The following is a 26,778-nucleotide window of genomic DNA, read 5'->3' on the forward strand; positions in this document are numbered from 1 at the left end:
TTGCTGGAAGTGTGCCGAGCGGAAGAGGTGGTTGATATTGTTGTTGCCGGAAGTTAAACTGTGCGGGGCGGAAGCGCATTATTAGTGCCGCTGCCTGAAGTGGTAGAGGTAGGCGGCAGTGGATACCTGCAATGAACTACAGACCGGCTATTGTTCGTTACTGACCCTAAAAATGCTACATCAACTTTTTCCAGAACTGAACGCACTGTAGATTCCAATGGGGGAAGTGATCCCTCTGACAAGGACTGGACAGCACAGACCTGAACTATTAGGGTTTAAACCGGACAGGTGGCAGCACCATTTCTGGAGGGTGAGTAGCACGAGAGCAACCTTTCTAGGTATCGAATACAGACTGTGGTTAAAACTATTATTTACAATACATAGAGAGGGCATCATTTGGATCTGCCTTTTGCTCTCGATTGGATGACTTTGTTGTTTGTTTCCTTTAGATTCAGTTGGCTTTCCTTCCTGCTGAGGATCAGGTCCTCTCACAGTGTTCTGATTGGTTGACTTGTATCCTTCCACTGTTGACGTTGTATTCAGGGAAATACTTTCCCCCCTTTAGGCAGTCCATTGGAGGGCATATGTTTTATTGCTGTGTTATCCATGTTCTGACTTTATTTTGCTCCCCATCCTCTGCGTGTAACCATGGTGGCAGTCTTTGAATGTATTAATAATATTTGAATAAACTCATTCAAAGATGGCCACCGCAGATGCATGCTCATCCACAGTGGTTAGCTAACATAGCAGTCAATTGGCAAGGTCAATAGATTTTGCCTTGGGATCTATTGGCATTTCCAATAGTTTTTTGCTATTTTGTGTAACATCCCCAATGTTGTATATCATGTTTCAAGAAGAACAAGAAACAAGCATTTGCAATGCAATAGGTCTTGCATTAATTAAGTTTGAACTATTGGCATTGCTAAATATTGCAACACCAATTGCAACAAAAGTCTATAAATTGTAGGACAAAAAAATGTGTATTTATTGTAGCAGTGGTGGCATTCTGCGCTTTAGATGGATATATTTAAAAGTAAAGTGCCCATACTGCGATTGCTACAATAGTTAATTGTGGATGCGTTAACAATTGATGTGTGCACTGATGGCTGGTGGTGTGTGTGTGCCTGTAGAAATTGTGCACTGATGGCTGGTGTTGTGTGTGCCTGGTGGAAGAGTCCACTGCTGGCTGGTGGTGTGTGTGCCTGGTGGAAGCGTGCACTGACGACTGGTGGTGTGTGCCTGTTGGAAGCGTGCACTGACGGCTGGTGGTGTGTGCCTGGTGAAAGCATGCACAGACGGCTGGTGGTGAGTGTGTGCCTGGGGAAAGCATGCACTGACGGCTTGTGGTGTGTGTCTGCCTGGTGAAAGCGTGCACTGACGTCTGGTGGTGTGTGCCTGGTGGAAGCGTGTACTGACAGCTGATGGTGTTTGAGCCCGGTGAAAGAGTGCACTGATGTCTGGTGGTGTGTGCCGATGGAAGCGTGCACTGACGGCTGTTTGTGTTTGTGCCCGGTGAAAGCGTGCACTGACGACTGATAGTGTCTGTGCCTGGTGAAAGTGTGCACTAACGGTGTGGTTGTGTGTGTGGTTGTATGTGTGGTTGTGTGGTTGTGTGTGTGTGGGGTTGTGTGTGTGGGGTTGTGTGTGTGGGGGGGTTGTGTGTGTGGGGTTGTGTGTGTGTGTGTGGTTGTGTGTGGTTGCATGTGTGTGTGTTTACATCTGTGGTTATGTGTGTGTGGTTGTGTGTGGGTGTGGTGTGTGTGGTTGTGGGTGTTTGTGGTTGTGTGTGTGGGTTTGGTTGTGTGTGGTTGTGTGTGTGGTTGTGGGTGTTTGTGTGTGGTTGTGTGTATGTGTGTGGGTGTGGTTGTATGTGTGGTTGTGTGTGTGTGGTTGTGTGTGTAGTTGTGGTTGTGTGTGTGTGTGGTTGTATGTGGTTGTGGGTGTGGTTGTGTGTGTGGGTGTGGTGTGGAGCAAGCTGCGCTAGGCTCGACCTAAAAAGGGGAGATTACTCATCCAACAGGTTAGCTTAGAGAATGGCTCTGATTTTCTGATAATCAGACCAACTTGTAAAGCATATTATAATTATAGGACCATGAGTAAAATCAACAAGACCTGTTGGCTATGCCAATTGCTGACCCTCTGTACATGCATGTGTACAGGTACGCCCCATGCAAGCAGTGACTGCTCCCTGGGACTTAAACATACTTCTTTTACTCCTCGCCCTTCATTCCTTCTACAGCGCCCTGAAGCCCGGACAGCAGGAGGCTGTGCCCTAGAAAGAATATATATAAATAAACATGCCCCAGCACAGAGGGGTGCAAACAAACATGGGTTTATTTTTCGATTTGAAGCCCTTGAACCCAGAGCAGTTACCCAGATATCAGCCCAGATCAGGGTACCACCGCGAAGCATAAAACTTCCAGCGCCTTTGGGAATGTTTGCAGAGGACGTCACAGACCCGTGCCTTTAGCCACAAGGTATTCTGCTCATATGTCTATGCACCACTAAAAAGTGAAAGTTGTAGACTCGTGTAAGTCAGTGAATAAGTGTGAGTGCCTAAACACACATGCAGTTTAAGAGCACTTTAGCATCCTCGGAAGCTTCCATTGTTTAAGTGGGTCCCTCCCTCAGCATACTTAAGTTACAGGAGGTGCAGTCTTAACTCGGAAGAAGCACCGATTTTTATCATTCCCAGGGGTGGGGGATCAGAGGAGTCTTTCTATGTGGTAACAAATGGCCAGGATGGGGGCAGGCTCACAGCGCACGTCACTACCCCAAGGTACCAGCTGATGTTTATTGCACACTGCTCCGTGACAATTGAGACAAGGAGGACAGAGCCTGAAGGAGGGTGTGCTCGGGCGCATTAATAACCCTAGAAACCAATGGCGAGGAGGCGGGGTGCACATGGCGCTCCAATGGTAGGCTCTGCATTTGAATAGTTCTTAATGGCTTCTCTTCAGGAGTCAGGACTGGCATTCTGTCGCCTCGGCTGCAGACTGGGCAGAACTTGCGGCTTTCTCCTGCTTGCTGTCTCTCCTGGACGTAGAAATGAACGCGCACTTCCAATTTTAGATGACGTGGCGGGTCTCTCTGGTGTGGGCGTCTCTGCCCATGCAACACCCAGTGCAGAACGGAATGATGCGAAGTGAGACACAATCACAGCCAGCAGTACACAAAGGGGGAGGGCGGATCTGTGCAAGAATGAGTGTGTCCTCTGTGTCAACACTACACTTTCACACATCTCAGCAGTAATGCGCTTCTAGGGGCGTAGGTACCATTGGTGTAGTAGGTGATGTGACACCGGGGCTCACTAAACCCCGATAATTGCTGGATTTTACTACCACAACAGCAGTAAAAGGGGTTTGCCTGCTACATTGTCTTGGGGCAACAGAAGTGCAGGTGGGGAGAAGCAAAGGAGGAGTGGGCAGGAGCATAAAACAAAGATGGATGGGGAGGAGAGCAGTGTGGTCAGGAAAGAGAAGCACATGAAGCAGCATATGAGGGAGAGAGAGCAGCACGCGGGGAAAGAACACAAAGGAGACAGTGACATGGAGCACCGGAGGTGTGAAGGAAAAGCACAGGGGTGACAGAGAGCAAAAACAGAGTGTGGTCAGGAAAGAGAAGCACACGAGGGAGACAGCTGGCAAATGGTGATCACTTTCGTGGCCGCTTTGATGTTCTCAGTGGCCGAGCGGCTAACTGAGAACATCAAAGCGGCCGCGAAAGTGCTCCCAAAGGCCGCAGGCTGACAAATGGTGCGCGCGGTGAACAACCTTTACAACGTAACTTTTACCACGCAGTGCCTTTACAACGCAACTTTTACAACGCAGACCATTACAACGCATTGCGCTGGGGGGCACTCTAGGATAGGGAATAGGTTTAATGTACTATCCAACACCTTCCCTACTATCCACGGGGACTGGAGTTGGAATAGTAAATTTAACTATTCACTATCCAGCACCCAAAAGCATTATGCGTTGTAAAGTTATTCGTTGTAAATACCGCGTTGTAAAGGCATGCGATGTAAAAGCATGCATTGTAATGTCATACATCCGGTGCGCGCTCCCGGCGCACATGCACTGTACCCTATCCGCCTGCAGCCTTTGGGAGCACTTTTTCAAAGCCCCCTACTTAATATCTCACCAAAGCATTACTTACGCAATGGCTTAGGCAAGACCTAAAAAGCTTACGATTCACCCACCTGCATTATTTTGTAGACACGCACAAAATGACACATGCAATTTTTTTCTCCCCTTTTATTCACGGATCTGGGTTGGATCGGGAAATATGAACAAAAAATAGGAGAAAGTTGTTTCTTTTGTTCACCAGGGGTAACATCACAGGGTGCTGGGGGAGGGCAGAGAAAAGCAAACAGGTGAGAGAACAAGGTAGAGTGCCGAAGCTGAAAAACTAACTAGCAAGAGAGAGCAAACATGGAGATGGTGGGAGAAGCACACAGGTGAGACAGCAGCCCTGGGAAGAAGCACAAGAGGGGAGCGCAGCATGGAGTGGGTTGGGGTGAAGAATTTGGATGAGATAGAGCAACACAAAGCATGAAGGGGGGAAGAGGAGCACACTAGGGAGACAGCCGGAAAACACATGCACTCTCATGGAGTGCTTAAGACAAAAGAAAATAAGTAGTTCCCCAATTGTGAACGGTGGAAGGACATAATTAAATTAGGGATGCGCCAGGGGAAGCAGAGACACACGAAGGACAAGGCATGCCATCGAATAAGAAGCAGTCCAATGACAATGAGAGAAAAGCCAACCAATAAGAAGGAATCAAACCCCAATATTTCCTGATTTTATGATATGAAAAAGAATGTGATAGCAGCACTTTTGGAAAGTCCAATGTTTTTTCAAAACTTCCCACAAAAATGTAAAATGTTTCTTTAAAAATAAATGAGACTGGCTTTTATTGGTTCTGCGCTGCTGCTGAGCCAATAAAAGGAAGGTGAGCAACAGGCCAGTTGGTGGCAGAGATGGTATGTTCCTTTGTCTCCTTATTGTTAGATAACATAGGGTCCTTCCTTTTATGCTAGCAAACTGCTGCTAAGCAACCTGCACATCTCCATAGGACCTCCTCCCTCTCCACTACCTTTTGTCTCATGCCCACCATGCCCCAGCTGCTACTTGACCCTACACCTTCCCACTCACTCCTTTGCTTTTCTCTTCCTTGACTCTTGTGGCTGAAACCCCTCTCCCCTTCTCCCTCTCCTCCTCCATTCCCAGGACGCGCATCTATCTCCACCATGCCCCATGTGTCTCCTTTTGCCACTCAGTTCACCCCCTGCTGTACCCTGTATTTTTGAAATGGGGGTTATCAGATGCCAGAGAACGAGCAAAGGTTTCAATTTTAAATCTGTACTCTCTGGCACCAGTCAACCTCCTATTCTGAAGCATGTTGGGGCTAGATACTCCGCCAGGTCACATATTGTTACTTGGCAGAGTGTCCAGGAGAGACATACCAAAGACCAAGCTGTATTTCCATGCCAGGCATATAATCTGCCTGCCACTAGAATGCCACAAATGTTCGAGTTTTGGACCATAAAGATAGCTTTTTTTTTGCATAGTTTGTCATCCCAAGTCGCAAAATCCTGGGGGGGGGTCTGAGCAATGGGTGGGCTGCACACATCCCTATGTTCTTGGTAAGTTCACAATATGTCTTTTGCAACCAAATAGCTGCGATGTCTGTTGTCTGGTATCTTCGACTTAAAAATAATTGGCAAAATCTGCTTTCACTGCTGAGACCTATTGGCTTTTCAAATGCTTGTTTTCTTAGCTTTCGTTTCACATGAGGTGGCAATGGGGAAGCATTATCCCACAGCTGAATTTCTTATGCCGTCACTGTGCTTCCATTTAACTGTTTTGAATGGACTCCAGTGCCAACAACATCTATATATATCTCCATCACTATATCATCAGAAGTGCATCCCTGTCTACACTATCACTACTTTGAATTCAAGTATAATTTGTATTGCATATAGGTTAAAATATCTAATAGCAAATTAAAATTAAAATAGACATAACAATAGGATCCTCAGATTATAATGGATACATTATAAAACATTCAGTAAAAGTTATAATAAACTTTAACAATACATAATCCTCAGCGAGCTTTAAATTCAGAAGCTGAATTTTAGACAGGACTGCTGGAATTATGCTGCAGGGAGGACCAAAATATGCTACAGGGTTGACTAAACTGTGTGGCAAAAAAAGACAAATATACAGTGTAAAGCGGCACGTTTTGTATTGCGTCCTTATTTTGTCATTTGTACGCTTTGTAACACTGGCTAGGCTTAGCTTTCACCTCATTAGTACCAATTTAACACCCAACTATAGTAATAAGCAACAGAAAGGTGACCAAATCACTCTTGGTATACCTTGAATGAAGTACATTAGGAAACAAATTCAATATGATTTTGAACTGAGTGTTTTAAAAATGACATTTATAAATACAAAGTATGTAGCAGAAAAGCATGCTGCTGATTGCTGACACAAGAGTCATAACATGAACTGCAGCAGCAACTTAATGCATGCTGTCTGTATTCATATCCTCCTTTAAATAGTGCTCCGTAGTTTTATAAGATCCGGGCAGATGCATCACACATGAATACAAGATTATTATTGTTCAATCTACTAGGCATATTAAAATCGTCTTTAAAGCTGGCTTCCTCGATGGCCATTTGTATTAGAGATTTTGGATTTATTGACAAAGAATACTTTCCCCAAACAATAACCAGGTTATATTGCTTCAGCATTAATTGAAGGTAACCAATTGGACATGTGGGGCTTTTGCTACTGATTTACCCAGCTTACCATTGTACACCAATCAAAAGTACTGCAAGAGAGAACTTAATTTACATGCACTAGTTTTTCACATTGTTTCTGCCCTCAACCCATCATATTTATTCATTAATATAATATTTTACTGAACCGATTACATTTTTGATAGGCTAGCAAATTGTGGCTTTCACAATGTAGTCATGTCCAAAAAACAGTAATACTTTACTGCAAACACATATACTCCATCAGTCCACCACTTAACACTACACCCTTGACCAAACCACTGTATTTTGTTTTCTATATATGTTTATTAGGATAGTTTTACAACTTTTATACATATAAAGTATTCAACAATCTCCTGAGGCAAGTATGTGTTTAGTCCCTCAAATCCAGATTGCATACACTAGAACCGATGGACATTAAGACCCTAACTTTCGGGAAGGTTAATAGTTAATTAACATTAGATATGTTTGCAAGTTAGAGAGAGTTATGGCCGACAAAGAGCCATGCTTCAGTCGATTAATCATCCTGAACCCAACTGTTTTGTCTCCATTGTATCCCATCTGTACCATGACACATATTAAAATGAAATAGTTTTAATAATAACAGAAAGCTATGGCCAGTTACCTTATATTGAAATATCGATATGGACACCACAAGCGACACTCTCAATTGATTCCATTATTGTTATTTCTTCTGCATTTATACAGTTCAGTGTGCTGTGAGGGATGAGTTCAACTGGTCTATGGAATCCTAAACCTATCAGTGACAAGTACGCTCCTACTGTCTGAATGACTCCATTTACATCAGATTTCCATAACATTAGACAGACTATATATTAATTTCAAATGTGATGTATAGATTGTGTTCCCCTGAATGAGGACACCCAGGCTGAAATGCATTGGGGAACAAATGAAAAGAAAAGTTGATGTTTTTCTGGATGTGAATATAAGTAATTCATGCACAAGTCGATGTTGGCGCGGTAAAAACAAATGATTTTACTAAAACGGTGTAAACATTGTTCATTTAAACAGAGCCAAAAAAACGAAAATGTTGTTGAAAGGAATAGTGCGATGGTGGCGCAGGGATTATGATCCTACACAGAACTGTTCACAGAGTCCCAGGACATCAGTGAATTGTGGTGTACCAAAACACTCACCTCTGTACCTAGAAACCATAACCAGCTAGCATCAGTGTTACATTAGCTCTTCATCCTATAGCAAAGGAACCAATGATTAGACAACCCAGAACATGCGACTTAGGTTATACTCAGGAATGGTGGGAAGCAAGAGCACTCTTTCGTTCTACTCTCATACCAGTCCACAACAGGAGTAAAAAAGAGACACATGCAAGTTTAAAATATTTATTTTACCGCTGTGCTCTAAGATGCAGTATTTTTTTTCTAACATAAGCAGATATATGATTAGAAATAATATGAGCAGCATTGTTACAATTCCATAAAACACAAAAGGAGAAATCATATTATAATGATGGTGAAAACAGGTTCTATAGCGCCTAGTTATATCACCCTCCCTAGGTAGGAACTATGTTTTATTAAAATATAGAAGGTCTCTTAGGCTTGTGTGGGGAACCCCATACCTCCAAGATCAGCAGGAGTGTATCACATCAGGAGCTGCAAAAACTCTTTCTCTCTGGAGCCGGATTTTTTCTAAGTGCTTGAAATCATGGCTACTGTGCCATATTAAAGGCACCAGAATCACACTTGGCTACAGCTGCATGTATGTTTAGTCTAAAACGTGAGCCGATCAGCTCGAACAACAGCTACCTTGTTATGATGACCGTGGAGGCTTTAGCACTCACTGTGCAGACTAGAGTCGCGATGTAAGTCTAGGGATGCAGAAAACAAGCCTTTCTCATGTTAAGCAATTCACGCAGCCTAACTTACAACAACAGTTATATGCAGTGTCATGTGCAAATGCAGCAAAAGGTAAAATGGCGTTTAAACTTCTAATAAGCCCAAGCTAACATAGCTATGTGCGCAAACGAGGCTCAGTCATCACTACACCCTCCCTTGATCGGAACACGTACAAACAGGGGGGCAAATCAGGAACGCAGAGTTCAAGTTTGAGAGATAGAATCAAGTTCAAATTTGCCAAAATAGTAAATTGCGAGTAAATTCCGAATTATTTAGCCACATATAATTTTAAATCCAAGTATTGGCAGTCCACTTTCAAGCGCAATGAGTGCGTGGAGGAGAAAGAGAAAAAAAAATGAAAAAGTTCAATTCCAGTACACGATTTGAAGCAGGAAAAAATTCCACCTCAATCCAACGGTGTATACGCACAGAACATTGCAACAGCCTCCAATAGGAAGTCATTGTTCTCATCCGAAAACATTCCAGCCATCCAATTCAGTAATGGAAAGGAACAAACATGTTCTTCAATAGCCGGAGCCTCTAGCACCATCAGAGGACAACTCGGGTATTCTTCAATGTAACTGCGTGCCAGGAAGTCATGTGCTGCTGCACAGATATTCCAATTACCTAGGACTCCATGCATCGCTGCAAAGGCCATAATCCCGATGCCAGAACAGTGCAGTTCAAGAGCAACTAAGGGGCTCATCAGCCGATCTTAATCCGGGTTGGGAGACACTGTATTGCAGAGACACAAATCCAGAGCCCATTCGAAATCGCAATCCAGGCAATGGAAGACCGTTTGCACGCATGTAAAGTAGGAAAATTGAAAAGATAATCTATATGCTGCACTCAATGTAGCCAGAGGCAGCGTTCCATAGTAATTAAGCATCTGGTTGCGGAACAGCAGCAGCCGGGGCAGATTGTCTTGTGACACAGGTGGTGCAGCCATTTTTAAGCAAACAAATCAACAGCAGCACACCAGCAGCTAAGGCAAGAATTAATGGGAAGCCACCGAAGAGGCTGGAAAAAATAGAATGAAAAAATGCCGGTATCACACCAAATTTGGGGGCTCATTAGGATGGCGGACGGACTTGCGTCCGTCCGCCACCCTAGAGGAGGAGGGACCGTCCGCAGGGGCCGCGGCGGTCCCTCCAGTGCAATTAGGATCCGCCGCAATGTTAAAAATGCATGCACCGCATTTGCGTGCACAAAGCGGCAGGCACCGCGTGGTGCCTGCTGCTTTGTTCACGCATATGCAGGGGGGTACCATAGGTACCCCACATGTGCACCCCCCACCCCCCCTTCACCCAGGGGGCCCGCAAAGGGCCCCCGAAGTGAAGGTCCGTATGCTTTTCCACGGCGGAAAAGCCGCCGCGGAAAAGCATACATTTTACACCATCCTAATATGGCTGGCGGTGTCTGATAGACACCGCCAGCCATGTTAGAGTTTTTCCGCCGCGGTTGTAAGCCAACCGCGGCGGAAAAGCGGCGGACTGAAACCAGGACCCACCAGCCATCCTAATTTGGCGGTGGGTCTTTGGTGGGTCCGCAGAGGATTTTCCGCATCCGCCGGGCCGGCGGTGGCTTCCTCCGGCCCGGAGGATGCGGAAATCCTCCATCCTAATGAGCCCCATAGTTTGGAATGAAGTCACAAGGCCAAAAATTACTACTTTAAAAAAGTGCGCCAAGCCCGAGGTCGACGAGGCATTGAATATAGTGTGAATCAACGCTCCAAAATGTAGGTGGAGATCTGTATTTAATAAGGCATGTACCGCAGTACGAGTATTAGCAACGTGAAGGACGAATGTTTCACGCGCAGATGTAAGGGCGACTTCTTTTTGAGACAAAAGAGCCCTTATTCGACTCATCTTGTTGAACTCTGCTTTCAAGGTCGGAATAGAAGGCCAGATAGATACATCGAGCTTCCCATGCGGAGGAGGAAACAGCACATTCCTACAACAGACTACACGTTGGGAGACAGTCACTATGTACGGTATCCCTGCCAGCATACCACACAAATCTTCATTATTTAATAATAAATAACTACTGTTTGCTAACAACGTGAAAGTAGGTGAAATAGCCGGGACGGGTGTACCTTTCAAAATACAGGCCAAATTTGGGGCTTCTGAATTACATGAGCCGTGCAATTGTATATGTCTACAGACCAAAGAGTGGTCGGGAGTTGAAGTGCACTCTTCACCTTTTAAATAAACCTCTTTACCCTCCCTAAGGCACCTATAGGTGAATAGCAGTGATCAAACTTCATGGAGAAAAGTGCTTCCTAGTGGTTCATATCTGCCTATGGCATAATGCTTCATGCAAGCTTCGAATTTAAACAGCGGGAAAGGTAATGTTATAAACCCATGAATAAGCCAAACTGCAGAATTTGTTTCGGCCACAGAAAATGGTAGAGGTTCCAACTTTTCAGTATGCAATAGTGAAAACGTATCATCTTTCTTTGACATGAATTGTTGTTTAACAGTCAAATTAAAGGGTAAAAATAACGATGAAGTGTTCCTGTAGTCCCAAGGCACTTTCCCAGCCTTCAATGTTTGTAAAATCCATGCAAACTGCATAATAGAACGCAATTGATTTTGACCATGGTACAAAACTGAGACATCATCTTGCACAATATCAACGACAGAAGAAACAATATTATCTAATGTGTAAATTCGGGGAGAAACTGTGTTAATGCTATTATCTACAACTGCAAGCACTTTTTCTAAATTAGCCTGATCAATTGCCCTTAATCTAGAAGCAGCTTCAACTTGGGACAATTTCCACACTTCGTTGTAAATAGCATAAATCCATCTTTTGGATCTGCCAGTTGCAGGACCTTTCACCAAGTCATTCAAATCAACATCGTCAGTCAATTTAGACAAGTGTAGTTTAGCAGACGCTAAAGTGGAGTGTTTGAGCCAGTTCTGACATAGCTTGCCTACAGAACAGGTAGTGGCAGAATGGTCACTCTCAAAACGTGGATCCACCCTAACCTGTGTGTAGCCAAGGGCCAAACCCAGAAAACGATGCTGGCATGAATCTGCACTCTTTTGCCATAACAACCAACCTTGGGGATCCAAACTGGAAATGTTAAAGGACTAATTTAGTAAAAGAGTCTGTAATTCACTAAGGGACCTACTGGTGTGATTATTCCATCTGGGGTATTCTCCCAAATCAAGAATAGAAGGAGCATTTAATTTTTTAGACGTAGCCAATCCAAAGCAGGTGGTTTGTGAAATAGTCGAATTCAGAAACAGCATATGGTTCGGGATTAGACATGCACGATGCAAAGCCTCAGTGCCTTGCACTTGCCAATTTTTAGAACCCCAAACAGATTTAAGATCAATAGTGTCTTTCCACAGTTCATAGCCCCCTATAGCCAATTGGTCGATAAAGGACGTTGAATATAATAATTTCGTGTGGGTGAGTCTGACTTTGGAAGGGGACTTCTCAGTCATCTTAAAATAAAATGCGTTAGGATGTGATTGATTAAAATCAGTGAAGTAAGAAAACCTTTTCAAAAGATTTTTAGAGCTGCCTTCAACAGTAGCAGGACAATGTTCCCATTGTGTGTAGTTAACCACATTTCTAAACGTGTTTGCTTTGTGCAGAAAGTGATTGCCATAGCGTTGGTAATAGAACAAATCAGCATAATTTGCGCAATCAAAGTACAAATCTTCAGCATCAAAGGCAGCATAGTATTTCAAATCAGAAAATAGAGCCTCTACGGCTTGGATGTTCCAATCATCAGAGCATATATTCTGTTTAACCACATCCCCCATTGAAACATGAAGTACATTAGGGACATTAATAACCTCTGTGGGACCATGCATTTAAAATTTTACAGCATCCCACACTATCCCATCTAAAAAAAGGCCAAGCAGTGATATTCACAAAAGTCTGGTCCCTCTTCATTATGTGTGATGAGGAGTGGGGTGCCAAAGTTCCATCAATCAGTCTAATTGTGGTTCTTTCTTTAGCTTAGTGTCCATTCCCAAGACGGAAAAAATACACCACAAATCCAATGGACATGAATAAAAAAATCGAAAAAAGCACCAGCCAAATGTAAGTCCAAGGGGGAATCCAAAATTATTTTTTTAAACCAAACAGCAAAAATCGAAACTTTTGAGGGGGACTTTGATGTGGTAGAGTCAGTGTCAAATGAAAAACGTGATTGATTAGCCACACAGTTCTCTAAATCTGGCATAGATAAGTCTGTGGGATAAGTGTGGTCAGTATCATCAAGGGGATCACCAGCCAGTGGATTTAATAAAGGATTCGTAACTGTATTCATCTCAATGGCAACATCAGGCCTGGTGGTAGGTGCCGGAGCCAAAACTGAGTTTCTCAGCATTGCTGGACAAGAATCGGCCACTCTGTGTAGTTTGACATTGTCAATGGAGATGTACCTGTTTTCCTTACGACAAGGAAGTGGAGGTAAAATGACTGTTCTTGTACCCTGCACGCCAAGCACAGGAACTGGAGCACGATTTGAAGGGCTGAATTCCTTCATGTTCTCGACCTTCTCTCAGACCAGTTCTCCAACTCTGTGTAGCCAGCCAACTACCGGAATCTGCAACGCAGCATCAGTTGTGGAGGGCAAATATTCCTTTGCAAGACTGTCTCGGGTCTTTTGTAGATTCTGGAAAACAGTACAATGTTCATCTACGCCAAAGGGAGCGGCAGACGCCGCCTGGTCTAGACCTTCAAGGTCCGGAACAAACATTTTGATACCAAAGAGCATTTTGTACAGGGTCCGCCCACCTAGAGACCTTCTAGGGAGATTATTAAGTGCACGCTGAATGCTATTGAGGTGGGCTAGCCAGTTCCGGCATGTACCTTATACCCTAGCTGTCAAGGATTGCTTTAAGTCACGGTTCATTCGCTCCACAACACTATTGCCTGTATGGAGACGAAGATTTGACCTGAACCCCCAATGAACGCATGGCATCCTTGTATGCCCTAGAGGCAAACGCTGGACCCTGGTCCGAGTGGAAGGTACCACATGCAAAAATTCCCACAAAGACACGCAAATCCCTTGCGACAGTTCGAGAATCAGCTCTCCTTTGGGGCCACACCCACACAAAGCGCGTGCAAGAATCTACTGCAGCTAAGATGTACCTATACGCAGTATTAGAGGAGAAAGGACCGCAGTGATCTAACTAAACGCAACCAAGTGGTTTATTAGATATGTAAAACTGTGTCTAGGGCGGGCGTGCAGCAGTAGAAGTTTTAATCTGCTCGCAAATGTCACAATGAAGGACATAATCACGTATTTATTTGTACAATCGGCGCCACCAGTAACGCTGTTGTTAAAAGTGATACAGTCGCAGAGACGCCGGCATGGGCGGATGCCATACCCTCATAGGCGGCTATAATCAGTGTGGACCTGCGGTCTGCGTTGGGAATCAGTCTATCACCAACGTCGTTAATTTTCACATAAGGAACTTTATGAGGATTTACGTGATAAGAGTATTTGGAAGGGAAACCTCTCGGGTAATTACTTCCCTTCTCTGTTTCGGCAATAGCTGCCAAGATGTCATCATCAATCTTACTTTTGGAACGTGTAACTGCTGCAACCACATATGTCGCTACTGCTGCCTTCGCTGCTTCAACAGCGAGACTGTTGTCAACAGCGTGAACTCCGACACGCTGGTGACCAAGAGCATGAATCACAAACACGAGTGGTAGCCGTTCTTTAAGCTCAGCCACTCGAACCCAGATCATTTTATGTTTTATTGTGCCACCGTTGGAACCACGATTGTCATTTTGAGTCCAAAAGAACAAATTGTCATTGTATGATTGAACACAGTAGTAAGAATCACTTACGACAAGAGTATTCACACTAGGATCTGCTTACTCCAAGGCAAGCATCAGAGCACGAAGCTCTGCCAATTGGGCGGTACAGTCCCCTAATTTATGTGTATGCACGACATCGGACTTGAACTCACCATTCACCATAGTACCAACCACAATTGCGCAGGCCGCAGAAAATGCGTGCTTTGAACCCGTCGTGGGTTGCGCCGATCCGTCAGTGTAAATGATACAGTGGAAATCCTCAAGCGGGCGCATGGTCAGAGGAGCTGCATGAAATAATTCATACTGCAAAAACTTGTGAGTCTGCAAAGAGGCATCAAAAATGAACGTGCCATCCGAAGATGTCAAGGACCTAGCCCATTGTATCCACCTTGGGTGCAAAGCTTTGGAATTTCGTACACTGGCTTTCGTCACTGCCTCGAGGGCAGGATACGGAGAAACAATCATAATGCGCTTTCTCTGCGACAATGTACATTCTTTCAGAATCGCCATCTGCACTGCTGTCAAAAACTTTCCCACAGTGGAAAACCGCATTTCAAAGATTGCAAAATGGCTGAATGAGCCGGCAGCCAGCAAGATTTGGTGAAAGTAGGTTGCACCAAAGCGTAAAGAGGCTTGATAGGCTGGGCATATTCGGGAATGTAAGTATGCCCGAAATTCAAAAAGCCCAGTAAAGACTGTAATTTCTTCAGTGATGTAGGAGCCCGCAACTGTGCGCATTTCTCCAAGAAGTGAGGTGCCAAACCTCTGCCTTTATTGTTGAGCTCATAGCCCAGGAACAACACTGTATACTCTGCAATGTGTGATTTAGCAAATATGTCATCCACATACGAACATGCATATGGGTCGAGTCCCTCCAAAAGAGAGATTATCCGGGCGGCATAGACGCCTGGACTGTTTTTATAGCCCATAGCCAAACGTAGGAACTGTGGTTGTTTGCCACCACTGGTAAAAGCTGTCCATTGACTACTAATAGAGGACTGGTTGTGGGCGAAAAAGCCATTGGATATGTCAAGTGTGGTATTAAACTTTTTGAGCACGAGACTATCCACAAGAGCGGAACTGTGAGTGTTTTACACCGCGCACGTACGACAATGTGAGTTTAAATGCCGGTGATCCAATACCAAACGGTACGAGCCATCAGGCTTAGTCACAGTAAAAAGAGGTTTGTTCATCGGAGACACACACGTTTCAATCACACCCTGATATTCCAATTTATGGTGAGAATCCTGTGCTTTTCCACACGAGTCGTGTTAGGAAAAACCGCCTCCAGTTGGTCAAATTTCTCAGCAAGCCAGAAAGGCATATCCTGCTTATCCTGGGGACGCTTGCCCATTACCGAATTCACCATGACAGGATTAATTTTGATCCCGGCCGGGCCAACTGGATGCGCTGCAGCGCCAGGTACCCCCACCTGGACGTTGCGAGTCACAAATTTCACAAGAGCCCGGTGCACATTAACCAAAGAGGTATAGAGAGTGCGCAGCTCCTCAATAGTGACTGTGTTATAATGCGGATGCGGTGTACATCCAGCCAAGGTCGGCCACGAGGCTCCGGGAATGGACAAAGGGCCTAACCGAACAGGCGTTAAAGATTGGGGGAGGGCGCCATCAAACCAAACGCGAAACTGCCCAGCATTAATAGGAACTTCCAGTGTCTTATATGGGGGTGTAGTTTAGATGGACGGCCGTGGGAGTATAAACGTGAAACAGACCAGAATTTGCGTCTACAGCAGGAAAGGTGAACTAAGAGTAAAAGAGCTCAAATGGGTACGCCGCATCAGCACTCACCACAAAAACGACCGCCAAACCATCCACTGTGACACATAGGTCTGCAAATGGTTGCGGACTGCCATCCTAATTATGCTGTGGGATGTCAACTTCAGCCATAAGGACACGGAAAAGATCAAAAACAATGCAAAGAAATGTAGCACTGCTGGGGAGTAATATAAGAGAAAACGTTTTAAATTATCAAGCTTGAAAAGACCTATTTTATAATAGGGGGGTTTATCCGTCACCACTGTCAACCGGAAACAATAGTGAGGGGGTCGTGGACTGATATAAGCACTACTCGAGAGTCTCAAACATAAGACCAAACGTTAGGGGCGCCATGTCGCAGGGATTCTGCTCCTACACAGAACTGTGCAGAGACCCAGGACCTCAGTGAATTGTGGTGTACCAAAAAACTCATCTCAGTACCAAGAAACCCTAACCACATAGCATCAGTGTCACATTAGCTCGCGCGAGCGGAGAGCGCTGTCCTGCGGCGAGAAGAGACAGTGGGCCTTAGGAAATTTCCAATTACACAACACTGGGATGACATCCTCCAATCCTTTCAGCAGAAATGTGTGGAACAAGGGATCACGTGAAGATATATATGCTACCCCCCCTTCCCCTCCCTGTAATGAACACTATGAGACATGTCCGCACCCCGCAGACTCCCCCCCTTCTTCTACACGTTTTTCCCTCTCCCGCTCCCCAACACCCACGCATCACTACACCGCCATATATGCTATTCCGATCGCTACCTGCACGGCTACCATGTCTTGCTCAGCACATACTGCACATCTGGCTGTTCCGCAGTGGCGGGTGTTTTGCCCCTCCCGCGCCTACATCCCCGCACATACCACTGTTGCAGGGGGTCCTGTCACCGGCTGACTCCCGCATAGCACCAAATTACTACACCCGACGCGCCCTTATGGCGGTAATCCCCCCTTGCGCACTTGACTCACAGGCGAGCCGCCCTCTATAATCTCCTGCCTTCCCACCCGCTAGACCACTAACGACACATTGGCACCGCACTTCCCTCCTTGAACACATGGCTATCTCCACCCCCATCCCCCCTACCTTTACCTTGTATTTCCCATGTTACTGTTTTGAAGTTTATTGACATACTGGTCCCACCCCCCTTTGGACCAAGCCCTTGAAAGTTGACTATTGCACTCACTACACCATGGGGCCTTCGGGAATAACAGCCATGGCTGAGGTGATCCCACCTGAACGCCAATACAAACATTAGGCACTCTCATTAGGATGGATAAGCTACATAGATACACGCTTGCCGACACGCTTGAGATGCTGAGCAGCCTCATCCCTCAATAATATTACATCACGCCCTCTTGAAAGGCGAACTCGACCGACACTCTTCCTTGCGATTCACACGTGTCATTGTGGGCCTTACCTCACCTGAAGACGTTGATGAGTGCTAGCTTAACTATGTGACTATGAGCGCGCATACAAAAAAAGAGAAAAACCCCATAGACCCATACGTTTACATTACCAAATGCTTGCATGATTGTACTGTATTGTAACAGATTGTTATGCGCCGCCGAACCCCAGGGTTGTCGGCCCTACGGCTGTGTTCCTCTGATACGAAAGATGCAATACAAATTACTTGCGGCTGGCCCAGTTGGGTTGTAAGCTGATTGCTGTGTATCATGCATGTTGAATAATAAAGGTCTTAAAAAAAAAAAAATCAAAAAAAAAATCAAAAAATAAATCAGTGTCACATTAGCTCTTTGTCCTCTAACAAAGGAGCCAATGATTAGACAACCCAGAACATGCAACTTAGGTTATAGTCCACAATGGTGGGAAGCAGGAACACTCTTTCATTATACACTCATACCAGTCCACAACAGGAGTAAAAAAGAGACACGTGCAAGTTTAAAATATTTATTTTATCGCTGTGCCCTAAGATGCAGTATTTTTGCTAACATAAGCAGACATATGATTAGAAATAATATGAGCAGCATTGTTACAATTCCATAAAACACAAAAGGAGAAATCATATTATAATGATGGTGAAAACAGGTTCTAAAGCGCCTATTTATATCACCCTCCATAGGTAGGAACTATGTTTTATTAAAATATAGAAGGTCTCTTAGGCTTGTGTGGGGAACCCCATACCTCCAAGATCAGCAGGAGTGTATCACATCAGGATCTGCAAAAGCTCTTTCTCTCTGGAGCCGGATTTCTTCCAAGTGCTTGAAATTATGGCTACTGTGCCATATTAAAGGCCCCAGACTCACATTAGGCTACAGCTGCATGTATGTTTAGTCTAAAACGTGTGCCGATCAGCTTGAACAACAGCTACCTTGTTATGATGACCTTAGAGGCTTTAGCACTCACTGTGCAGACTAGGGTCGCGATGTAAGTCTAGGGATGCAGAAAACAAGCCTTTCTCATGTGAAGCAATTCACGCAGCCTAACTTACAACAACAGTTATATGCAGGGTCGTGTGCAAAAGCAGCAAAAGGTAAAATAACGTTTAAACTTCTAATAAGCCCATGTTAACATAGCTATGTGCGCAAATAAGGCTCAGTCATCACTACATTGGCACATCAATATCTCCCTACGAGGGGTCCCTAGGTACAGTTCTTATAACACAGAGCGGCAATTTGCAGGCTTCTTACACAAGCAAAACATTTTGCACTAGCCCAGCCCTCAGCTCTGATACAACATTTTTGACAAACCCAGCGGGCGGGCCTCACCTCATAATGCCTGACCTGTGGCCACTTCTGTACAACCATAGGAGTGATCCGTATGTAGTGCTACCCTCCCATCATCTTACTCCTTTTTGTTTTTTACCCAACAAAACATTTAAACTTACTGTTGCTATTGACAGCATCTGGCGTTAAAGTCATCCTGACTCTCATTAAACATTTGCATCTTTGTTTGAGAGTCAAGAGAGGTTTTCACATGTTGCTGCGTCTCTCAATCCCTGACCCCAGCCGAGGTGCCTCTGGATGGGTGGAGAATGATGCCATGGGGGAATAGGCGAGGAATAGATTAGTGAAAAAGGCATGGTTGGTCTATAGGGTGTCTGAGGCAGTGGAATGTAAGCTAGCTGGCGGTCGACACCCGCGTGCATGTTGTGGGCCACAAAATGTTACCTCAGTCACGGAGAGGGCCTGGTGGGGTTGTGGTCATTGTGGAGCAATGAGAGGGGGGGGGGGCAGCTAGGGAATCGCTCTGTGTGGGTGTCAGGGTCCCGTTCTGTGGGCGATCAGTGGTGCTCTTGCATAATTCCCCAAGTCTCGAGATCTCTGTCAGCTTTGTCGTCCATGTGGACCGCGCATATTTATTTAATTTATTTATGCAATTTGTTAAGCGCAGAAATACCCTTAGGTGTCTCTGCGCTGTGGACAGCTGAGATGAGAAAGAGATGGGGAGGGGAAGTTTATTGATTGAATAGCCAGGTTTTTAATTGTTTACGAAAGGATAACAGAGTGGGTATGATTTTGATATGTAGGGGGAGTGTGTTCCAAAGTTTGGCGGTGGCGAATCTTCTGTCGCCCCAGGAGGCCTTTTTGGTTCTGGGGACAGTCAGCAGATGTGCTGCTGAGGAGCGTGAGGATCTTGTCGGCCTGTAAGAGCATAGACTTCTTTTGAGGAATTCGGGTTCTGTCTTGTGGATTGCCTTGTGAGCAATGCAGAGGGCCTTGAACTTAGTTCTGCTCTTGGTGGGCAGCCAGTGTATCTGTCGAAGTACCTTGAAGATAGGTTTGAACTTAGGGGTGCCTGGGAGAATTCTTGCTGCTGCGTTTTGCACCATCTGCAGCTTACGTAGGACTCTTTCCTGGGCATTAATAAGCAGACCGTTACAGTTGGCTAGCATAGACATAACGAGTGTGCTGATGAGAGTCTTGCCTGCATTAGGAGGAAGGTAAGGTAGACTTTTTTTTATCATCCTGATGGTGAAAAAGGATGATGAGATGACGGAGTTGGCGTGATGAATAAAAGAAAGTTTGTCATCAAACATGACTCCTAAATTTCTGACTTTAGTGACAGGGGGCGGAGGTAGGCCTAACTCTACTGGCCACCAGGAAGGAGACAAGCTGGGGGAGAGATTACAGAAGATCATCACCTCTGTCTTCTCGGAGTTTAGTTTGAGATAATTGCTTGCCATCCAGGTGCTGATGGCAAGCATTCCCTCTTGGAAGATAACCGAGACTGTCCCGCCATTGTTGTGGATCTCTAACACAATCTGAGTATCGTCGGCGTAAGAAGTTAGTCGCAGGTTGTGGGACTTGATGATCCAGGCCAGGACTGACATGTATATATTGAACAGGGTCGGGCTTAGTGAAGACCCCTTAGGAACCCCGCATGGTAGTGAAAAAGAAAGGGAGTTAAAGTTGCTGAGCTTTACAAGTTTGGTGCGGTTGGAGAGGAAGGATGTCAGGAGGGCCTTGTCTTTGTGTTTGATACCTATGGCTGAGACACGTTCGATTAAGGTTGAGTGGTCGACTGTGTCAAATGCTGCTGAAAGATCCAACAGCACCAGGACCGCGGCACCTCCCCTATCAAGAGTCATCCTGATTTCGTTGGATGTATTGATGAGGGCAGGTTCTGTGCCATGGCCTTTCCTAAAGCCAAATTGGGTGTCGTCTAGAAAGTTGTTGTTATCAATCTAGAGGGCTAGCTGAGTATTCATCACTTTCTCGAAGATCTTTGCGGGGAGAGGGAGGCAAGCAATTGGTCTATAGTTCCTGGTCTCCGTAGGGTTAAGGTTGTGTTTCTTAAGCAGTGGATTGATAATGCGTTCTTACGCTACCCCCCATTTGCAGAGCTTGTCCCTCCATTTCTCCGGGGGGGGGGGGGGGAGCTGTGGCTATCTTCCAGTGGATACCTATGCAGCGTTTCGCCAACACCAGCCCCAGCATGTTAAATTTATGTTGCATGTGGGTTGGTACTCTGGGGATCAGCAGCACCCACAGCAGACAGTGTTTGACTGAAGGCTCAATTGGCAGCTTCATTGCCCTCCGAAGAGTATCCAGCACTGTGCTCCAGTGAGAACGGATCCTGGGACAATCCCAGGTCAATGTACTAAGTGAGCTGGGGAGGCAGCGCAAAGGAGTCAGGTAGGTGCGGTGGAGATATTTCAACTGGGTAAGCTTAAATCGAGAATTGCTCGAGATGTCTTGGACCTGTGCGAATGCACGTTTCCATTCCCCCTCTGTTGATGGCACAGGCTGATCCTCCTCCCACCTGTCCTGAGTCTCTATTAAATTAATTCCACAATCTGTTTTCAGGGCCTTGTATAGCTGAGATATTAATCCTCTGAAGGAGCCGGAATCTAGGATGGTACACAAAGTGCCCTATTCCTCTGGCTCGTTTGGGAACGTAATCGAGTTTACACAGATCGTGCGAGTTATCTTTGCATACTGGAGGAAGTGGCCTTCACGGACCATATAGTGTTCTTTTGCAGTCTCAAAGGACAGGAAGGAGCCGTTGAGGTAAAGGTTCCCCACCGAAGTTCAGCCTCCTTCATACCAGCGGGCGCTATCCATTACCGATTGTATATGGTGGAATCCGGGAAGCCACTTCAGGGGGAGAGCACGGGCATACAGCACCCTCTGCAGCACGAGGGTGACCGTTCGCTCCCAGGCCCAGGCGACCTGTTTGATCACGAATGGGCAATCCGGAGGGGTCCTCGAACCCATCATCAAGTACCTAGGGAGGTCCGCTTCAGGGCACCAGCCAGCGAGTAACCTTTTTTCCGTGTTCAGCCCGTCCGCGTACCACTGTGCCGCATACTGGAGAAGACCTGTGATATAATAGAGGCACAAATCCGGGAGCCCCAGGCCACCCTGCTTTAGGATATCGAGTTTGACACTACTACGTTTACCGGCTCAAACTAGTAAGACCAGAAGGCTGTTCAGCATGGTGAAGGTGTAATTTGGAATACGTCAGAATGAGTTTTTCAGTGTATATAGGCAACAGGAAAGCAGCACCATCTTCTCCAGCCCCACCCGTCCCATGTCTGACAATGGTAGTTGGTTCCAGAAAAGTATTGACTCTTTTCAAACCTTAAAGGGTTTTTCCCCTATTCAAGGCATATAGGGCTTCAGTCGAGTGGGCTATCTGTATCCCTAGGTAGCGAAAATGGTCACTCTTCTAAGTGAGCGCCAGCGGTGGGAGTTCAGCCACATTCCGCCCGCCCTAAGAATGAAACCTTAGTGGCTAGGATCCAAAACTACCCTGCACACCATGGCATTAGAATAGGCTTCATGGGGCACAAATTGGCCCTCTCTGCCAATGTCATACTATGCTTTATTACTGACCCTGACACCCCCGTTCCAGCGCTGAGTTCTTTGGGCTTTAAAATCAATTTTTCTAAATAACGGGGAATGGGGGTGGCAGATCCGCAGATCAGCTTCAGGTACCCCATCCAGAAAGGTGACTTCCAATAGGAGACGTCAGCACTAACTTACCTGTGGGTCCTAGTCCCAACACGAATGAGCGACATCTACAATAGCAGTATCACTCATCACTCATTTTGAAGGACCTATACACCTATACAAGTGGAGTAAGTTGGAGATCATCTGGATGGGCCGGCTTAATTGCCTTATAATGAACTTCATGCCCCGACCATTATATGTTCTTCAAACTCTTCCCCTCACCATCCCATAATGGACACCAAGACAGATCTGTAACAAAATGATTGGCTTTGTGTGAGGGGTAGCGTAAATCCTCAAGAATGGCAAAGGCGTCTTTCATTAGACCTACGGTCGAGGGTGACTTCGGCTTCCTTGATTTCGTTACATACATCTTAGCGGCATAACTTCATCCCTCACTTGATTGGAGCTATGACCCCAAAGATAGACCTTGGGTGCAGGTGGAACAAGCATTCTATCCAGTTTCCTTGTCTGGACTCCTGTGGCTCCCTACAGCGGCTTGGGCGGATGCCCCCCTTCCCTGCTGCTGACATCTACACTTCCGGCTCATTGGCTGGAGTTGCGAGGGAGATGATATGATATGATATGATAAAAGGAATTTGTATAGCGCTCATACACCGACGGTTTCTTGGCGCTGGGTGTGAGACGGCGTGGACAGATTGGGGGTGGAAATTATTGCTCGTAGGCCTGGGAAAACAGCCAGGTTTTGAAGGCTTTCCGGAACATGGAGTAGGAATCGATTTGACGCAATGTAGGCGGTGGTGAGTTCCAAAACTGGGGTGCAAGGAACGTAAATCGAAGCCCACCATGTTTCTTACGTTTATAGGCGTGGGGGGGTCAGGAGATTGGCATTGGCGTAACGAAGGGTGCGGCGAGGAACTTAGCGCTGAATTCGGTTGGAGATGAAGACTGGCCCATGATATGAAAGAGCTGTGTGGGTCAGGCAGCCTATCTTAAAAAGGCAACGTTGGGCCACCGGTAGCCAATGAAGGCTTTTTAGAAGGGGTTTAGTGTGGTGTGACCTAGGTAGGCCGTGTACAAGTCTGGCCGTTTGGTTCTGAACCATTTGAAGCCGCTGCAACTGATACGCAGGGATCCCGGCATATAACGAGTTGGAGTAGTCAATTCGAGACATAACTAAGGCCAGGATAACCTGAACCAGGGCCTCAAAGGAAAGGAATCTGCTAATTTTCCTAATCCTGCGTAAGTGGAAAAAACAGGAGGAGACCACGGAGTTAACCTGGGTCTTCAATGTAAGGTCACTACTAATTGTGACCCAGAGACTTTTGACCGTACCGACTGGAGTGGGTGGAGGGCCCAGAACGGGTGGCCAGAAGCTATTGTTCCAGGGGTTAAGTGAGGGCCTGGTCAGTACCAGCTCGGTCTTGTCTGGATTTAATTTTAGTTGGCTTATGTTCATCCAGTTTCTAATGATCGCCATGGTTGACTGAAAGGTTTCAGTTGCAGAGGGAGAGGGATCAATGGTGAAGACGAGCTGGATGTCGTCGGCGTAGTTAAAAATAGCTACGTCCCTCCTCCTTAAATCTGATATTAGTGGCCTGATGTAGAGGTTGAATAAAAGCGGGGAATGGGAGGAGCCCTGGGGGACCCCGCAGGTGAGTTCCCTTCTTTCCGAAGTGATATCGGATAGGCGGACAGCTTGGAGGCGATTGCTTAGGAAAGAGACGATCCATTTTAGGGGGGTGCCCTGGATGCCGGTGCCCTCGACACGTTCGACCAGAAGTTTATGGTCGACGGTGTTGAAGGCGGCCGACAGATCCAGGAGGACAAGAGCCTGCAAGATGTTGTGGTCCGCCCCTCTTCTCAGCTCGTCATGGACTGCCAACATAATAGATTCAGTGGAGTGCTCTGGTCTGAAACCCGCTTGGTGTGGGTCCAGGTAGTGCGAATGCTCCACGAAAGTACTTAGGCAGCTTGTGACATACGCCTCCAGGATTTTCCCCAGGAAGGGAAGAAGTGAGATCGGTCTAAAGTTGCTAGGTACGGTGGGGTCGGCCTCAGTTTTTTTCAAAATAGGTCTTACTTCTGCCATTTTAAAGCAGTTAGGGACAACGTCTGTGGACAGGGAGTTGTTAAGGAGGGACAATGGAATTTCGGGAAGCTGAAGAAAGATCTCACGGGCAATGTGAGGGGGACAGCTGTCTATGGGGGAACCGGAACGGATTTGTTTGAGGAGAGAGAAAAAGTCTCTTGTGTAATGGGTGGGAAAAAGTCAAATGAAAGTGGATTGCTGTATGTTTGATTGGGCTCCGGGGGGGGAGACATTCTTGGGAATACTGGCTTTTATAGTGGCTATTTTATCGAAGAAGTAAGTGTTAAGGGAGTCACATAGCTGTTGAGAGGGAGCTAGTTTGGTAGTGATCCGGTCAGGTAAGACGAGCTCAGCCACGATTGAAAAAATTTCTTTGGCCTTGTTATCAGAGTTGAGGATTTTTAATGAAAAGTAATCTGATTTTGCTTTTAGAATGGCAGCTTTATAATCCTGCACATTTTTTATAAAGGAGGATCTTTTTATGGGGCAATAGTTCTGTCTCCATTTTTGCTCTGATTGGCGCAGGGTCAGTTTCATCTCCTTTAGGTTGTTGGTGAACCAACGTTGTGCGTCATGAGGTCTTTTACAGTTTAACTTCTTAAGTGGAGCCAGACTATCTCTGCCTGTGGCCAACCAGGTATTGATGTTATCTGCCTGGACATGGAGAGAGGGTGGGAGGTCGTCGGGCGAGGAACTGGGGAGTTTAGAGGCAGCTAGGAGGGAGCAGAGTTCGGCGATATCGACCTGACTCCGGTTTCTGGCCTGGCCAATTCCTGGGTGGGGGGGGGGGGGTTTAACAGGGGGGAGGATGTGGAGGGAGAAGGATATGAAATGGTGATCTGACCAGGTACAGGGATTGATCTGAAGGTCTAGGATCTCCAAATTGAAAGACCAGACCTGGTCAAGTGTGTGTCCCTTTATGTGTGTGGCTACCTTAATGAACTGCGTGAGGTTCAGCCCACTCAGTAGCTCTGTAAAGGCTACAGACGTTGAGCACTCGCGTGCGTCGTGTGGCCAGAAGTTAAAGTCGCCAATAACTAGGAGTCTGGCATGATTTACGGCGAGTTCTGCGATTATGTTACCAAAGACTTGAGGGAAGGCGGGCATAGGGCTAGGGGGTTTGTAGACCAGTGCACAGACAAGTGGGGAGACTGAGGAGTCTAATTTGCTTAAAAGACAGTCTACCAACGGAATTTTGGAGAAAGAGAGGGAAGTAAATTTATAAGTTTTCAGAATTATGGCAGCCACTCCACCACCTGCCGTCGACTCTGATCTATTGGCCTGAAGGGCATTGTAGTTATCGAGAATAGCCGCCAACATATCTGGGGATGATTCGTCAGTTAGCCAGGTCTCAGTTAATGGACCTTCCCAACATACCCCTTCCCACTCACCCCCTTGGCACATAACCCAGACTTCCCTCTGGGCGTAACTAATCCCTGTTCTTTTAGCTGGAGCCAAGGCCACTCTCCCATTTTGAGAAACTTCTATACAGATGGAAGTCTTGGTACATGGGGAGATCTTGTTGAGAAATACGCCCTGAACAGACGGGATACAAACAGGCTTAGTCAGGCACTACACTGGGCATGTAGACCTTTGGCTCTTTTATCTATGCAAATGGAGGAAACTCCGAGAGAAGCCATGTATCTTAACAACACCCGCCGTAGAGGCATATCTTGGATGTATCGACATATCCTGAAGCGGATATTCCGGTAAACACATGTTGGCTACTTCAGTATTGTGGCAACTTTTTGCATTTAACTACTTGATTGTTCACATGTAATGTTGGTTCCTGAAATGGGAGTTAGGAGATATTATCCTTATATGGTTGCTGTCTTAAAAAGAGATCTAAGCCTGTAAATTGAAGCATATCACTTGATCTGTTGTAATCCTTCTATGATCATAATGTTTATGTGTTGAAATAAGGAAATTTAAACATACCATATCAATCTATTTGCTATTGCCTCAATTACTTTTCTTTGGAATGTTGTTTCTATGCTACCCCTTATTAATATCCCGAATGTTACCCTCCCAAAAACACACATGCCTATGTGTTACAATGGGAGAGGGTAA

At 45.9% G+C, this 26,778-nt stretch overlaps 1 protein-coding gene across 1 annotated transcript in view; it reads left to right on the forward strand.

Moving 5' to 3' along the window:
* Positions 1–7: 7 nt before the first annotated feature.
* Positions 8–26,778, forward strand: part of ZNF410 (zinc finger protein 410) — a 198,844-nt gene continuing 172,073 nt past the window's right edge. The window contains exon 1 of the mRNA XM_078659864.1: positions 8–310. Coding sequence (XP_078515990.1) covers positions 218–310 — 93 coding nt within the window. The 5' untranslated portion in view covers positions 8–217. The remainder of the gene's footprint in view (positions 311–26,778) is intronic.

The sequence above is a fragment of the Lissotriton helveticus genome, chromosome 9 (genome assembly GCF_964261635.1).
Source record: "Lissotriton helveticus chromosome 9, aLisHel1.1, whole genome shotgun sequence".
Classification (NCBI taxonomy): domain Eukaryota; kingdom Metazoa; phylum Chordata; class Amphibia; order Caudata; family Salamandridae; genus Lissotriton; species Lissotriton helveticus.